Raw genomic sequence first — 17014 nt, 5'->3', positions numbered from 1 at the left:
TGTGATTTGATGTGTGTGTATGCACTTGAGTCCAGTCCACAGTGTTGCTCATTAAAGACTTGAAATGACTGTTAAATTTAAAGTGTCAGATAACACATCAAGCACATTAGACGTGCTTTGATTAGTATTTCTATGTGAATTTATTTCTTACACTTGATGTCTCATTAAAGATGCAAAACTTATGCTGCAGCCAGACTTCACTGATAGATTCGTCCTCCATCTGTCACCTACCCTCACTCTCCCCTCACCAAAAAAAAAATTCACACACACAGATAATGAGTTTTTCTTCGTTGACGCTGATGCCAAACTGTCCAAAGTGGCTCCAGAGGGATGGAAGGAGGATCCCAAGAAGAAGAAATCTGACGTGCCTTTTAACCTTTTCTTACGCATCAAATTCTTCCTTGATGATGTCAACCTCATACAGTAAGTATATATTGTAGTTTATTAGCTGAAAATCTAAAATGATACAGATTAGTGGACAAGTGTGTTGGCATATCAAGTGTAAGATAACCAAAAATAACTGGTGTTATGTTTGGTGGATAACAGGCATACTTTGACCAAACATCAGTACTACCTGCAGCTGAGGAAGGATGTCTTGGAGGAGAGGATGCGCTGCAACACAGAAGATGCCATGCTGTTGGCTTCTCTAGCACTGCAAGCTGAATTCAGTGACTACCAACCTGAGGTATCGAATCTCTATATAATACAGTTAGCTAACAACACTCTTACTTAAAATATTGGTGTATGGTGAATTGTTACTCTCCAATTATTTCCCACTTTTATGATCCTTTTCGTTTAATTTATTTTATTCTTTATTGTGTTTAACCATTTTTTAGTCAAAGTATTCCTGAATATACACATTAAAAGCAGAATTTGACTTCTCCTTTTTAGGAACAAAAAATACGTAAATAATGCAATGGTCCATAAATGAAATGTTTCATGAAATAAATTCATCTTAAAAATAATGTTGTTGATCTTTGTGCCTCAGCTTCATGGGAAGACATATTTCAGACTGGAGCACTATCTGCCAGTGTCAGTCCTGGATAAGGTGGACCAGACGACTATCAAGGAGGAGCTGCCTAAACTTCACAGCAACTACTATGGAGCATCTGAGTCAGAGGCAGAGTTTGAGTTCCTCAAGGTCAGCAAGAGCCAAGTATATTGGACTCATGGTTTCAATCAGATGTACTAAAGGATTTTCAGCTATTGCTACGTTTGGTATTTGTAATATTATATATTAGTAATTTGCAGCTCAAGTGTTTATTTTGGGATAAATATGATGATGACGGTCAACTCGCAGTGTTGACTACAAACAAAAGCAGTTGTCTTCTGCCATTGTATATTTTTCTTTGATTGTAATATTTCTTATTGAGCTATGTTTACAGACCACTATTTGCTTTTTGCCACTCAACTGAAGTCATATTGTATTGAGATTGAATGATAACAATGATTGAAAATAACATTGCACACATATTGGATCACTGACTTGGATAAAGCCCCCTTTTCTTTATGTACTGTTTTTCTTCATGAAAAGGCCCAGTATTACAGTTTAATCTGTCTAATGACACATTCACATCATTACCCTTGATATCAATGTTGTTTTTTTTGAGAATTTTAGACTTTGAGTCTGTTTTGGTTGTTTCCAAGGTGAGTCAAAGGCTGACAGAATATGGGGTTCATTTCCATCGAGTGCTTCCTGAGAAGAGGTCCCAGACAGGCATCATGCTGGGTGTCTACGCCAAGGGTGTGCTCATCTTTGAGGTGCTTAACGGAAATCGCACGCCGGTGCTGAGGTTCCCCTGGAGGGACACTAAGAAGATTTCCTTTACAGTATGCACTTGTGTCTTTATTATCAGAAATAAAACTATCATGTCATTGTAAATACAGTTTATTCACTATAAATTAGCACAGGTGATCCTCAGTTTGTCTTAAATGTTTTACTTGTCCTGAAGAAAAAGAAGATATGCCTTCAGAACACATCAGATGGGATTAAGCACCTGTTTCAGACAGACAGCAACAAGACGTGTCAGTACCTGCTACAGCTCTGCTCCGATCAGCACAAGTTCCACCTGCAGATGAAGGCCCGCCAAAACAACCAGGAGCTGCAGGACTTAGGTAGGACAGACGTGAGCAGCCACATGTTCACAAAGTATGACCTCAAACGGCTGTGACTAACTGACCTGTCAGCAGTTACATTTATACTCAGTTAGAGAAAGGTTAACATGTCACAAAAAAGACCCATTGATGAGAAAGACGCAAACCTCCTGATGATGTCAACACTAACAACACTGTTTCCAGCAGCAGCTGCATGTGTCAGACATCCCACACACAGTGTCCAGATAAAAACTAATCCCCACTCATTTCCCGCTCTTAAAATTTCAGATTGTTTCCAATGACATATTTCTCATTTACTGTAAAATAACATTTTGATAATATATCATGTTACAATGATACATTATGTATAAAATTGCCAAATTATATCTAATGAAGCTATTTTGCTTTCAGCGAGGTTTCATTTCTACACATCTTTTCCTGTTATCTACTCTGTCTATCAAACATGTACATATGGTGCAATGCTCAGTCGCAATGTATTTTACTTGGCTAGAAAAATGTCATCACTCCCCAAAGTCCCACCAGATAGTTGACAAAAACACAACTAGGTTTATAAGGTGATGTTTGCCAAGAAGACTTGCCAGACCATTAGCTATGCTAATTAAGATGGATATCTCAATAACATAAAAAGATTTGCTTGCGAGTGCAAAGGAGAGCAACTGCTTTTCCGTCTAGACAATAATTACTCCAGACTTCTGTTGGGTGTGAATGACACAGATCATCACTGTGGTGGAGTTCCTTGGAATTTTCCTGTTCTGCTTTTTTTCAATTTTGTCTTGTACTTCTGATTTATAAATGACCAAAAATCATTTATTAACATTTTGCATGATCTTCCTGGTAACAGAAAACTGCCCCCTGAGCAATTTGCAGTATTCCCTTGACCCTCGGAGTGGAGACGCAGTGGGGAGGACAGTGAGTTCAGGCAGCCTGGCGCCCAGCTTATCGACACGCTCCAACCCAGACCACCTGAAGAGGATCTCCTACTCGGAGGTGGCCCTCAACAAGGCACCATCCGGCCCACTATTAGTCCAAGATGAGCTTCACTTTCCAGGTTTCAATCCAGCGGCCTCCATGGTCCACTCCAATCCCCGCATAATGAGCTGCTCCCACCACAACCTCACACAGATGCCAGAGTCTCCAGGGCACCGCGTGGCAGAGTCTTACCGTGGAAAGTCACAAAGTGGACTGAGCCCGGCGCGAGCCAGCTCAGACACAGACTCCCTCTCACACCAACAGGACAAGTGAGTTGGTTAAGAGACGGAGAACTTTATTACATTAGTATGTGAGAGAGTAGCTCTGGATTAATTTAAGTATTGTGGGTTTTGTAAATCTAGACTTCTTTCTTCTTGGCATTTAATTTCCCTTCTATTCGTCAAATTATGCAGACACTGGGATATGTTTGTGGGTTTTACTTAATTCTTCAGTATCTTATTCAACCTGGGAAATGGGATCATGTAATTATTTGTAAAATCTTCACCGTCTCCAAGCTCACTGTAGGGCAGACTGAGGTTACTAATCAAAGACTTGTTGCTGGGACTATAGCTTTGCGTAACACTACAGGGACACGGAGAACTCTGACTCCAGCCTCTAATTAACCCTCTGGGGGTCTGTGTTTTCATGAAATTTGCCAACCAGTGTACACTCCTATTTTAATTAGTACCAAACCTGTTTGAGGGCCAGTTGCTCCCTCTCGTGTCAGCTTTACAGATTATATGATTTTAAGTTGACTTGGATTCTGTATCCTTAAATGAAAAAGTGTTTAGTATAGCCGAGCAGTCTCCTGTTCACTCCTCTGCCCCCATTCCCCATACTAAATCGTCTTCTTCTGCTCTCATCTACACAGATCATTTGGCTCGGTGTCTCACAGCAGCCCAGCCTGGAGCCGCAGTAGGTCCAAAAAAGAATCAGACTCGTCTTCCATAGAAGATACCGGTCAAGCATATGTAGTAGGTAAGGGATGATGACCTGTGTAGGATGATCCTGTTCACTGGTGAAGCATGACAGCAGTGGTGCAGAGTTTTTCATCTGAAACATAAATCTGTGCTCATATAAATCTATGTCATCATAATTCTTGTTCTGAGTCTCTAGAGCAGTCAATGACACATCATATAACAGCAGTAGTTAGTTGTGAATAAGTCTGTGCTGCTCTAGTGACAAACTCCACTGCTAAAAGATACCTATTCAGTGAGAACAGTGATTCACTATGGTTTGTTCAGCTTGGAGATTCAGTGTTGAAGATGTGTTCAGATATTTACTGAACGCCTCCATCACAAACTGTTCTTATTAACAGTATCAAAGCAGGTCGTTATGATGATATATAAAACATGAACATTGAGACTTACCACTCGATAATTGCAGTAGATAAGATGAGGTCTGGCTATACTGCGGCAGATCAACAGCAATAAAACAGGTGGCACATTTTACCTTCAATACATTACACATTTGATTTAGTTGTATTAGTTTTTACTTGTGCAGCTGCAGTTGCAGAATTACTGAATGGAGAACATTACATTTAGGAGTTATCCTAAAATGACAAAACATTTATTTTTCTTTTTTTGAAAGTGCAAGCAGTGAAATCCCTCTTTATATGTCCTCTAACTATACTCATATTGTTCGGCTTGAATGCTCATTATCTACAATGGAAACCAGAAAAAATCAGACCATTTTAATAAAGTTTCCCTCAAAGACCAGATCAGATTTTTATTGTTGTTTTTTATAGTTCCAGCATAAAGGCTGTGCTTGGCATGCACAATAGATATGAATCAACTTTGTCCTGCTACTCATTGAATTACAGGAGAAGAGCAGTGGAACATAAAACCATCTTTTGTTGGTTGACTGTAATTAATGCTCTATTTTAGACCAGTTATGCATTGATAATATTCCTCAGTTCTAGATGTAAGTTAATTTCGTGTACTTCACATTATGGTCATCAGGGGCATCTGTATGTGTTATTAAGTGATGATATTACATTATTCTTTAAACATTTTACTATATTATTGGTTCTAAATTGGCAGAGAAGCAGAAAAGCAGTGTCCATTGTTCTTTATACTGAACAAAGCCTTACTGATCTCTTATGTTTCTTTGCAGGGGTCAGTATGCACAGCTCCTCTGGACCACCGTCTACCCCAGCCTCTGTTAATGGTGTGTATCACATAGACATTGGATGCACTTGCTTTTGCACTGTCGAAACTCAGTAAATATCCCAATACTCTCCAGCATTTCTCATTTTATCTTAATCCTCCTCCATCAATCTGTTGAACCACTTGCTGACTGTGGTACAGCAAAGTACGGATATACATACCAAAAAAAAGTAGGTGTTTGAGGTGAATTGAGTCTCTGTCCTCTCAGTGCTGCCTGCCAGTGGAACTTTATTCTGGCTGCAGTCCCACCATTGTAGTAGCTTCATGCTTGGCACTGAACTCATGACCTCCCCTTTCATCCTAGCTTAGCCTGTCTTTGTCTAGCCCGTTAGCCAACATTGCTTAAGTAGGGGTCCGTCATCCATACTGTAGGCCTGTCTGGGCTGATTAATAGTCACAGTGTAGATGTATAAAAACATTCTGAATACCAAAATTGCAATATGCATCAGTCAGAAGTGACAGAACTGATGCCATCATGTATTTACAGTATATTCCAGTTAGTATAAGTGTCTCTTTTTGTTGCACAGATTCACTAAAGAAAAAGCTAAATGCCTTACCTTCTCCAGAGAGAGAAATCACAACTGTAAACCTGAAGAAAGATGTGAAATATGGCCTGGGTAAGAGCGTATATACTTCTTCCTAAAATAACAACTCAATTTCACGCTGTCTCTGCGGCCAAGTCCCAGCTGTCAGAGTTGAGAAGTATTATAAATTGCATTTAAGGCACTTGTGTTCCCCTGATTTTTCGTGGCGGAATGTGTGTTTATATATACGTGTGTTTAGATCGGTTTATGCTTGTGTGTCTACTCCAGGGTTCCAGGTTGTCGGAGGGGAGAGCTCTGGTCGGATGGACCTCGGCACCATCATCAGCTCCATCACTCCTGGGGGTCCTGCTGATGTCAACGGCTCTCTCAAACCTGGTAGGCTCGCATTGTGCTACACTCTTCCTATTAAGTGCTTAAATGTTTTGTTTTTTTCATTTGTTGAGTGCTGTGATGATGTTTCTCTGTTGACCCAGTTTCAGTTTTATGTTTTATGTTGTGTACCACTTGTGACAGTTTTCATGTTGATGCAGGTGATCGCCTGATCTCTGTGAATGATGTAAAGCTGGAAGGGCTCTCTCATGCCACCACTGTTGACATCCTCCAAAATGCTCCAGATGACATTACTCTGGTGGTGTCACAGCCCAAAGAGAGGCTCTACAAAGGTAACATGAGTGTAATTTTTTAGTTGCTATGTGTAAAATTCACATCTTTTGTTTTTGCTCCTCAGATTAATATCACTTTTTTTGTGTTTTGGCAGAATCTTCAGCAGGCTATGTTCCCTATCAGGCAAAGTCTTCATTGAAGGTGCATAACTCTGGCCAAAGACGGGAACTAGACTTTGATACCTCTTCAGAGGAGCATGTAGGAGGAAGCCCCAGCCCTCCTCTCCCCAGCACTGGCACACCGTCATCCGCCTCCTCCCCAGTCCACCAGAATGCCAGCCTCAGCTCTCAGGACTCCAGGACAAGCAGTGCTGCTAGATTAAGCCAACCCCCTGCTAATGGAGTTCAGCAGTGTCTCGAGAGAGCCACAGCCACCAACACAGCTGCGCCCGTTGCCCAACATCATAGACCAGAACTTAATGTGGGTTTGGATCCCACGCCGCCAGCTTTGCCACCCAAAACTCGGAAAGCTAAAGTCACCGAACCTCCCAAAGTTTCTGAGCATTCAGACTGGGGTGATTCAGACATGGATGAGGAGACTTATTCCAGTGGTCAAGAGAAACTCAAGGCCAAAAAGGTGCGGCCTTTATGTTTATGAATCCATTGTTGTACGTGGATTCTTTGCTTTTACACATTACCCCACATGATAGTCGTGTACTCACCACATCTCACAAAACACAAAAGCAATTTGTGGTACAGAAAAGAATATGAAATCAGTGTATGTTATGACAATGTTTCCATAAACAAGCATTACAAATGACCAGCCAGATGCTTGGCACAACTAACTGCCTGTTGTATATAACCTTTGCCTATCATTGCATTTACAGAGTCAATGCAAGGCAGTTTTCTACCTGTACATTGCATGTCATCTGCTAATTTTCTTCTCAGCCGTACCCAGTTCAGCCTCCTCACACTCCCTTTTTTTTCTTTTCTGCATGTTCTAGCCTGTGATAATTCACCTTAATACCCTGTTCTCTGTTTGCAGGAGTACATCATGGAAAATTTAAATGGTAATGCCCCAGGGGTCAATAGTCTCCGTCCAGGAGAACTATTTGACGTTGAGCTGTCCAAAAAAGACAGCAGCCTGGGCATAAGTGTCACGGTACTGTTCGGCAAGGTTTTCACCCTCTCTTTGTTTTGCCCCCTTTCCCCTCCTCATCTTGTCGCTGTCATCCGTTTGTGTTTATATGTTGTTTGGTGTGGTTTGCTTTCCTAACGCTGTATGTCAGTCGTCAAATTTGGAATCTCTTTTGGGACTGCTCACCTTCTCGCTCTCTTTGCATGCTACGTTTATTTAATTTGAATCAAAACAGCTTTTTTAATGTTATGTCATACAGTAGTTATAATTTTAGTGCCAGAAACATTTTAAACAGAACTGATGAATGACTTTTCCACTGGACACCTTTTAAATTGGGTGACTTGCACAATTAACACTTAATACCAAATCAGTTGAGTGTGTGTTTTTAACGCAAGGTTAGTGTCATATAAGTTTGGAATAATACTTGATTGAGCACTGGTTTGTTTTTAGTAATATGTACATTGAATTAACCATTACATTCACTTATTAATACTCAACCTGATATTGAGACTTATCGTTACCAAATGGGCACATAATATGAATTCACATCATCTCTGATCATTTACATTTAACCTCAGTTATATTGTCAATAACATCACCGTGGAGGATTTTTAAACTAAACAACTAAATCATGACTCATGATGACTATGATAAATGCTTTATTCCTTGCACTGTTTGCATATGGAATAGTCTAATAAATAAAAAACACAACTTGAAATACAAAAAGTAATTTTGAGGATGAATTGATAAAAATGAACGGGAGCTAATTAACTTCTTACTTTCTCATTCAATTTTCAGCAATTTTTTGAGGCATCATGTCACGACTGACAATGATCTCACAACACTTGAACACAGCATACATGTTCACACCTATAGGTGGAATAGTCAGGCACAGAAAGCAACTGCTGAAAACCTAAATACATACAAATCCGTCCTGCTTAGTTGGGTTTCACCACTCGAATAGCATCTGATGACATTTTAAAGCAACACTTAACAATAGCAGTACACTTTTGGGTGTGGCAGAAATGACAACACCGACTCTAAAGCTAAATCTGAGCCAGTTATTTTGCAATCTTCCACTTTTAAATCTTCCAAACCTCCTCTTCATACTTCTACTTACAGGTTTTATTATGCAGTCAGTGTGATATATTACGTCACCATACTGTTATATTAACTTGTAGGGAAGGTTGGGAGTTTACAGTATGAATAAAGCATTTATCATGTAGAAGTTCATTTGAAAATGAAATGGAAAAAAACCCTCCACACCTCCCATCAACCCCCATACACCCATGCACCATTTTCTGTCTTTTTTGACTAATTATACTAAGAGGTGTTTTCATTTCTAAGGGGGGAGTCAACACAACTGTTCGGCATGGAGGCATCTATGTTAAAGCCATCATACCAAAAGGAGCTGCTGAGCTCGATGGAAGGATACAGAAAGGTATTAGCCTAAATACTGATGTTACAAGTAAAGATATATGACAGAAAAACTGAATTATACATTACAATTAGATTTTGAATCAATCATTTGATTTACTTTATATTATATTTTAACCACTCTTTGTCATATCCTCAGGGGATCGTGTGGTGGCCGTCAATGGAAAGAGCCTGGAGGGCGCCACTCATCAGCAAGCAGTGGATGTTCTCAGAGACACTGGGCAGGTGAGGGATGACATTTACCACGAGCACCCTGCTGACAAGCTGATTAGTTGCTTCCCAGCTGGCCAGTAACACTCAGTTGTCATCACATCCTCCTGCAGACAGTGCACTTGTTGCTGGAGAAGGGTCATCCGCCTGCAGACAGTGTCCACGCTCCCCTCACACCTCAGAGCACCCCGCCGTGTACTGAGAGGGACCAATACCAGATGAAGAGCAGAGAGCAGCCACTTCAGGTCAAAGACAAACCAGAGTACAGCTTTCTAACAAAAGGTGAGGCAACAAACAGAAAATCTCAAGCAGTGTGATTTTATATATATATATATATATATATATATATATATTATTTTTTTAAAGTAACAAAAACTTAGAGGTGACCCGTTGTCAGTACACCTCAACAGCCATCTGTTTTCAGCTTATGTGTATGTTTTATTTTAGTGAAAAACATTTGTTTCCCTGGAGTACATCCAGTACCATACAAATGTTTAGAGTCCACGAGGATGGTAATGAAAGTAGGAAAACACTCTGATTATTTAGGGCGTATAATTCTTACCAGTGTTACACTAAACCCTGTTGTTCTCTTTAAACAAAGTAACTTGCTGTTGGTAATCTCATTTGCAAGAAAACAAGCATGTGTGTACAGTACAACCCATTAGCTGCACACTGCTGCTTATTTTGAGCTCATTGGCTGGCGTGGCTGTAGAAAACCCTGGTACTGTTTTCCTGGAACTAGACATGTTTGTTTTGTCTAACTGCTCATTGATGTAAAGCTACAGGATGTACTCCTGTCTGATTAATCCGCTGTCTCCTCCTTACACACAGTTATCCCAGTGTATAGTTTAAGCAACATCTATGATTTGACTATATAACATTTTCTTTATTTCTAAATGTGTGTTTTATTCAGTGAGGGGTTGCCTCCACTTGATTACATTGATATGGTGGAAACTCTTCAAAAAGGATCATCAGTGACTATCAGTGTTATTTTTTTGATCCTGCTTATTTATGAAACACCAAAAGTTATTGATGACACAAGACAGAATGGCAAATCTAGTAATAGTGGTCAGAAGGAGCATCTGTTTCTCCAGAAAGGATGATACATACATACCTCTTCCTCTGTTTCAGAGATATGTTGGAGTTGTACGCTCTGTGCAGGGAGTTACCAAGTTTGCATGAATACTAGAATTGCATTACTGTGAATAACCAGACTACCAGACTGATGTAATAGACTGAGAGAAGCATTTACATGGTACAGTAACTTGATTTCCTCAGTCACCCAAGTGATTTGTTTCCTAATTGGGTTTGTGTTTGGAAGGATATGTGAAGCCTTCAGGAAAACATTGGCACCATGTCAGTGTTCTTAGAGATGTTTTTTGAGTTTCGTTGACTCACTCTTTCTTTGGAAAATTATGAACTTATTATTTCTCCTATTCTGACATCGAATCTGGAGCTCAGACAGGAGCTGATCTGCACCCTCAAGTCCAGTATCTCTGAATAGTTATATTGGTTGTAGTACCAATATCAAGAATATCAATAGTGAATCCTTTATGGGCGTATATTTTGTCACAGATCCTTCCGTTGAATTCATCCACTTTCTATATTTGCTTATTCTATACAAGGTCACGGGAGGCTTGAGCCTATCCCCATCTTATATTGGGTGAGAGGCAGGTGTACCCATGACAGATCACAGGGCTAACACATCTGGACAGAGTCACGTACACACATCACATACTGGCAACTAAAGAGTGTCCAGTTCATTGTACCTGCATGTGTTTGTCCCCCACAGATAATGTGTTTGAGGTGTGTCTAATGAAGAACACATCAGGGCTGGGCTTCAGTTTCAGTCGAGAGGAGAACATCCCTGATGAGCCCCACGGATCCAGCATGGTGCGGGTTAAAAAACTATTTCCTGGCCAACCAGCAGCAGAGAGCGGTCGCATCAACGTGGGTGACGTCATCCTGCGGGTCAATCAGACCTCCCTCAAAGGACTCTCGCAACATGTACGGAAAATATATATCTTTTTGTGCTTTGCCTCAATGTGAAAGAAATAATAATTAAGTCAGATCAGAATGTTGTTGGTTACCATCATTTATTTGTACTTGTGTGTTTTCTCTCTTGTGTGCACATAGGAGGTGATATCAGCCTTGCGAGGAACCGGACAGGAAGTGACTTTGCTCCTCTGTAGACCTGAACACGGCATTCTTCCTGAGATGGACACTTCAGCTTTGGTGGGAATCTCTAATAATAATAGTACTCTTACTGCAAATAATACTCTTTTTGGGAAATTTTAAGAACCATTTATAATTTTTACTTCTTCCCAGACACCCATGCCATCACCCAGAAAGGAACCAGTGACCCAGGCAGAGCCCAGCCTAAACTTGGGCAGGACAACCTCTCCAGCAGGTACAAAAGGCAAGAAGAGTCAGGGCGCTGTGGAGGACGCCCTGGAGAGGCTGCTGCTCAAAACCCCCGGCCGACACAACAGCTACAGCGACAGTACTGATGGAGATGAGGAGGTTGAGGAAGCCTTCAGCCCCAGCACCTTGGAGCACAGCAGACAGACCTGGGAGCGGAGTGTCTACCAGACCCCCAGTAGCAACCTGGGACTAGGACGCTATGACAGCACCGGTCAGCTGGACGACACCATGAACTTAGCCTTCTACTCCCCGAACCTGTCGATGACAAGATCGGACCTCAGCAAGAGGTACCCGATCAGAGTGAAAATAATATCATATCATCTGCATTACAGATATTTTGCCATGTCTTATCTCATATAATCTTTTCTTTTGGAATGTTTGGACAGGTGTCCTTCATCCCCCATGAATCTGGAATCATCCCCCCTGCCTATGGTGTCTTCCCACACTGCCCCAAGCCCAGACCCCCTGCCTCCTCCTCTGCCTCTGCCCTTAAACCTCACCATGTCTGGCAACGGACAGGATATGGAGGAATTTGTCCCGGTAAGCGCTTAGGAATTTCTCAGGATGAAAAATGTAGTGATCTGAAAGTTTCCAGATTTTGAATTAAGGAAAACCACTAAAATGTATATCTAAATTTTAAAGAGTTATTCAGGTAGTATTAATCGTATAATAGCAATTCCTGTAACTGAAATTCTTGTCTGTTGTTAGGAAGTAGAGCTAAAGGTCTCCTTGTTGAAGTCTGAAAAAGGCAGCCTTGGCTTCACCCTCACCAAAGGTAATGATCACGGATGTTACATCCATGACATCGTCCAGGATCCAGCCAAAGGAGATGGAAGGCTCAGGCCCGGAGACAGAATGATCATGGTGCGAATTTATCCCTAATCCCTTATTCTACTCACAGCCTGAGTCTTTGGTGTATTCATTCTACCAAAAGAGTGATTGTGGTCAGTGTCAAATTGTATATTTTCTATGTCCAGGTGAACAGCACAGATGTGACCAATATGGGCCACACCGAGGTAGTCAATCTTGTGCGAGCGGCCCCTCGGATGGTTGATTTGGTGGTAGGGAGGGTCCTGGAGGCTCCCAAGCCCTCCATAGAAGCCCACCTGCTACCTGACATCTCTTTCAAGGGCAACCAAGAACCACTGGGTAAGAGAGATCCCTCGCTAACAAGAGTAAAAAATCCCTGGCATGCCTGAAAATCACTGTCTACCTGCCTTGTTTTCCCTCCCAGATGTTGCATTTACCCAAAGTCAAATGTAAACAGTTTTATTCTGTCTCCAATCCCCAGGTTTGTTACTGGACGGTGGTAGTGACAGCATGTATGGAGTCTTATTTGTGAAAGACATCCTGCCAGAATCACTGGCCTCTGAGGAAGGCAGTCTGAAACCACTTGACCTAATCCACTACATCAATGGCGCTCCCACTCAGGAACTTACCCTCAGTGAGAACACCCGACTCCTGGAGCTCTCCCTCGAAGACCTGACTCTCAAGGCCACAAGGTAGTCTGCACTAACGAAGAATCATATGCGTCCTGTTGGTCTTTTCTCCCAGTGGCATTACAAAAGGTTATTTTTAGCTTGACATGTGTGTAATAATTTCAATAAATTAATTTTTCTTCTTTTTTCTCTGGCTCAAAGGGATGGGAAGCCGGTTTGTCCGGGACAGAAAAGTGTCTCTTTTCTTAACAACAACATTAGTCCCAAGGTTTCATCCAGCATCAATGGTATGTTTTAGACCTTAGGGGTGCCACTTGTGGAACATTTTTATTATACCTACTATGTTGCTTATTATTGTCCTGATACTGTTGCACTGATTAACATTCATGCTCCCATTTGTGTTCTGTTTAAGGGTTTCTTAAAGGAGATGATTCAAGAGGTACAGAGTGTCTTGCAACACTTTGTCCTTTAGAGGTAGGTTAAGAAATAAATACATGCTCTAGATTTCTTTTTGTGCTCTATAATCAAAGGTGAACCTGCATAAATATTCCCACCATTTAACAGCGGGTGAATACTTGAGTTGTAAATCAATTTGGGATAGTTGTTTATAAATCATATGTGAGTTAATGGAGGAAAAGTGAGAAAGGGGTAGGAATTTGTAAGTGTATACTCCTATTGCTTATCCTCTTCATCTGTTTTTATTCTTATGTTCGAAATAAATAAATTCAAATGTATTCAAATTTTCTGCATTGAAATTTCAAGTAAACACCTAGAAAAATGTAAGTTTGTCATCGGCAAAGATGAATACATGTAGGTTGAGACGCGCATCTGTACAGGAGTATTCTTGTAGCAATGATATTGTCATCATCATCAGCTCATGTCTGATTAGCACTTAGCTTTGAATCAAGAATTAAAGGTAACACACATTTGTTTTTTGTTGAATATGCAGGAGGAGATCATAGAGCTGGATCTAGAGAAGCCCCAGTCAGGCGGTCTGGGTTTCTCAGTGATTGGAGGGGAGAGGGGCATCTTTGTCAAGTCTATAACACCAAGAGGAATAGCAGAGTCCACAGGCAAGCTGCAAGTGGGAGACAGGCTACTGAAAGTGAGTAATGAGTGACATTTACATTTTGGGCAGAAGTTGTGGTTACTATAATATATGTACTTGGCTGTTCTTCCATTAGTAGATTTTGACTGAATAGGCTGTGGATATAACCTGTAACACAATCTGTATACAGCAATCCTGACGCTGTCGTTGTCTTTTTCTTATAGGTGAACGAAGAACTAATGACGGGTGTGTCCCACACCAAAGCTGTCACCACCATCCGTAAAGCTAAAGGCCTGGTACACCTTATAGTGTCCAGACCACCAGACCAGAACCCCAGCACATACCTGGCCTATCTGCCCATCAACACTGACAAGTGCAATGGGAACACAGGTACAAGCATTTATGGCATTTATATGTATATTTTTTGCTTTTTCTCAGTTAAATAACTTATAAAGGCCTACCTTTGCTCTATTTGGCATAAAAGTGTCATTAGTAATAATTATACATTTCACTCAAACAATCCACTTTATTTCCAGATCTGAGTGAGGACAGTGGAGTGAAGACTAAGCTGAATGATGAGCAGAAGTCTGGTAGCTTCCCTTTCATACCACCAATAGGTATAACATAGAGGCTGCAAAATGTGCTGAAAATCTTAAAGGGACGATGTTAGTGTGTCAAAGAATTATCATGAATGCAGTGAAAACAAAACAACTTAATTTGTTCATTGTAAATCATGTGTAACAGACTATGAAGACACACCACTGGAGCAGCAAAGAGAGACGGAGCAGAGCGCAGAGCTCTCAGAGGACACAGACTGTGATGGCTCTTCTTTACCTGAAGACTCCCCTGAGGTACAAATAAAACCCTCCGCCCTCGATAAAAACATGGAAAGTATGTGGTGGTTATGCCTGACTTTTTGTTGCGTTTTGTTGTGATTCTTTCATAATTAGAGTTCTCGGAAAGTGGAATGGCAGGAAGAGAATGTGGATGATCCCAGAAATGAAAAGTGAGATTTTTCTTTTGGAATATACACCTATTACGATTAGGATTGCAAATATATTCACATCTAATCTCTGTTAATTTGAAATCATCAGTTATCTGCAAATGAGCGCCGGACAGCCAGAGGAGGATGAAATCACATGGGGAAGTGATGAACTGCCTATTGAAAACATGAACTCCAAATCAAGAGATGGTAAGACTGAATTTCTACTATGTTAGATTTGAAATTAGACTGTAAAAATGTTAAAATGACATGATGTAGATTCTGATGTTTAATTAGTTAATGAGAGCAGAGATGATGGAGTCTAAACAAAAAGGAAGTTATAGGTCACAGTCCATCTTATCCTTCTTAGTCAAGCAATCAAGCTTCATTTGTGTAGCTTCTTTCATACAGGTTATTGCAATTCAAGTGTAATAGTAAGACAAACATATACAGTAAAACAGTGTTAAATATCATATTTCTGAGACTATACAGAGTTAATTAACTGATTTAAGGTTTTTGGCTTGACTTTAGAAATTCAGAATTTATGTTTATAGTTCTCAAAATGTTTTGTTGCTTCATTTTGTTTTCCTCCAGTTGGGCCAATCATCACAGAGGATGAGCTGACCTCTTTGCCCCTTGTCAAGGTGGTCCCTGATGGTCAGTTCACAGGACCAAAGCTTAACACCGTGGTCCGCATGATGAGGGGGCTTCTGGAGCAGAAAGTCCCTCTGCAGGAGTTTGAAGTAAGAGTATCTCTTCTCAAGCCACTTTAAATTTGAAAATGCTGTTGAATTCATTTGATTTAACATCTGTTTTCCTCCCTGGCAGAATCTACAAAATCTCCAGCCGTTGGACGACTGTTTAATAGGTCAGACAAAGGAGAACAAGAAGAAGAACCGCTACAAGAATATTGTTCCCTGTAAGAAAAGTTACAAATGTGTCACAGCAGGAAACTTAGAGATGCTTTTCTACTAATTCCAAATTATTACAATTATTGTGATTTCTAAATTTTGAGCGTAGATTTTCTCCTTTTTTTATTTTTCTGTATCATTGTTCAAACAAAACAAGATATCTGTAGATCTTGTTTTGGGCAATGGGGAATCATTTTTTTTGCTATTTTATAGACAAAATGATTAATCAAAAAGTGTTTGAATGATCGATAATTGTAATAATTGTTAGCTACATAAGATTTGAAACAGGTTTTGTATGCACATGCTTTTTCTAGTTGACACAACTCGAGTGGTGCTTGGCAAAGACGGGGGCTACATCAATGCCAACTTCATCAAGATGCCAGTGAAGGACGAGAACTTCATGTACATCGCCTGTCAGGGACCTCTACCGACCACTCTGGGTGACTTCTGGCAAATGGTCTGGGAGCAGAAGTCTAATGTGATCGCCATGATGACACAGGAAGTGGAGGGAGGCAAAGTGAAATGTCAGCGGTACTGGCCAGACACACCGAAGACAGCAGAGATGGTGGATGACAGGTTACAGATCACGCTGATTAAAGACCAGTATCTGGACAACTTTGTCATCCGACTCATCGAGGTCAAAGACGTACAGGTGAATTTGATTAAAGATTCCATGCTCATTTTGCAATGATATGTAAAAGTTTTACACACCCTGTTACGGGCACATTAACATGACAATTTCATCATCTTCAGACCAATGAAATCCAGCGTGTAACTCATCTGAATTATACGGGATGGCCTGATCATGGGACGCCCACACAGCCAGAGCAGCTGCTCACGTTCATTTCCTATATGAGGCACGTTCATCGATCAGGACCTATAATCACACACTGCAGTGCAGGCATCGGTCGTTCAGGAACCCTCATCTGTATAGACGTGGTTCTGGGTCTCATCAGTAAAGATGCTGATGTAAGTATGACACTCTTTACGTTGTTTATCTTAAATATTGTTTACATGAAAGCTTCT

At 40.7% G+C, this 17014-nt stretch overlaps 1 protein-coding gene across 1 annotated transcript in view; it reads left to right on the top strand.

The window, feature by feature from the left end:
• ptpn13 (protein tyrosine phosphatase non-receptor type 13) overlaps window positions 1-17014 on the top strand; it is a 48264-nt gene that overhangs the window by 29850 nt on the left and 1400 nt on the right. Inside the window, exons 13-47 of the mRNA XM_062434165.1 lie at window positions 273-423; window positions 547-685; window positions 989-1141; window positions 1648-1830; window positions 1953-2115; window positions 2957-3353; window positions 3956-4062; window positions 5200-5253; window positions 5780-5869; window positions 6065-6172; window positions 6328-6459; window positions 6555-7036; window positions 7445-7561; window positions 8885-8978; window positions 9114-9199; window positions 9298-9466; window positions 10977-11191; window positions 11321-11419; window positions 11513-11895; window positions 11995-12148; window positions 12317-12472; window positions 12586-12757; window positions 12900-13110; window positions 13249-13334; window positions 13460-13521; window positions 13997-14152; window positions 14320-14485; window positions 14632-14712; window positions 14840-14946; window positions 15046-15101; window positions 15190-15287; window positions 15672-15820; window positions 15906-15996; window positions 16303-16640; window positions 16742-16957. Of these exons, the coding sequence (XP_062290149.1) occupies window positions 273-423; window positions 547-685; window positions 989-1141; window positions 1648-1830; window positions 1953-2115; window positions 2957-3353; window positions 3956-4062; window positions 5200-5253; window positions 5780-5869; window positions 6065-6172; window positions 6328-6459; window positions 6555-7036; window positions 7445-7561; window positions 8885-8978; window positions 9114-9199; window positions 9298-9466; window positions 10977-11191; window positions 11321-11419; window positions 11513-11895; window positions 11995-12148; window positions 12317-12472; window positions 12586-12757; window positions 12900-13110; window positions 13249-13334; window positions 13460-13521; window positions 13997-14152; window positions 14320-14485; window positions 14632-14712; window positions 14840-14946; window positions 15046-15101; window positions 15190-15287; window positions 15672-15820; window positions 15906-15996; window positions 16303-16640; window positions 16742-16957 (5621 nt within the window). The remainder of the gene's footprint in view (window positions 1-272; window positions 424-546; window positions 686-988; window positions 1142-1647; window positions 1831-1952; window positions 2116-2956; window positions 3354-3955; window positions 4063-5199; window positions 5254-5779; window positions 5870-6064; window positions 6173-6327; window positions 6460-6554; window positions 7037-7444; window positions 7562-8884; window positions 8979-9113; window positions 9200-9297; window positions 9467-10976; window positions 11192-11320; window positions 11420-11512; window positions 11896-11994; window positions 12149-12316; window positions 12473-12585; window positions 12758-12899; window positions 13111-13248; window positions 13335-13459; window positions 13522-13996; window positions 14153-14319; window positions 14486-14631; window positions 14713-14839; window positions 14947-15045; window positions 15102-15189; window positions 15288-15671; window positions 15821-15905; window positions 15997-16302; window positions 16641-16741; window positions 16958-17014) is intronic.

The sequence above is a fragment of the Scomber scombrus genome, chromosome 15 (genome assembly GCF_963691925.1).
Source record: "Scomber scombrus chromosome 15, fScoSco1.1, whole genome shotgun sequence".
NCBI lineage: Eukaryota > Metazoa > Chordata > Actinopteri > Scombriformes > Scombridae > Scomber > Scomber scombrus.
Note: the sequence above shows the minus strand (reverse complement) of the source record. Positions and strands in the feature narration are given on the sequence as shown.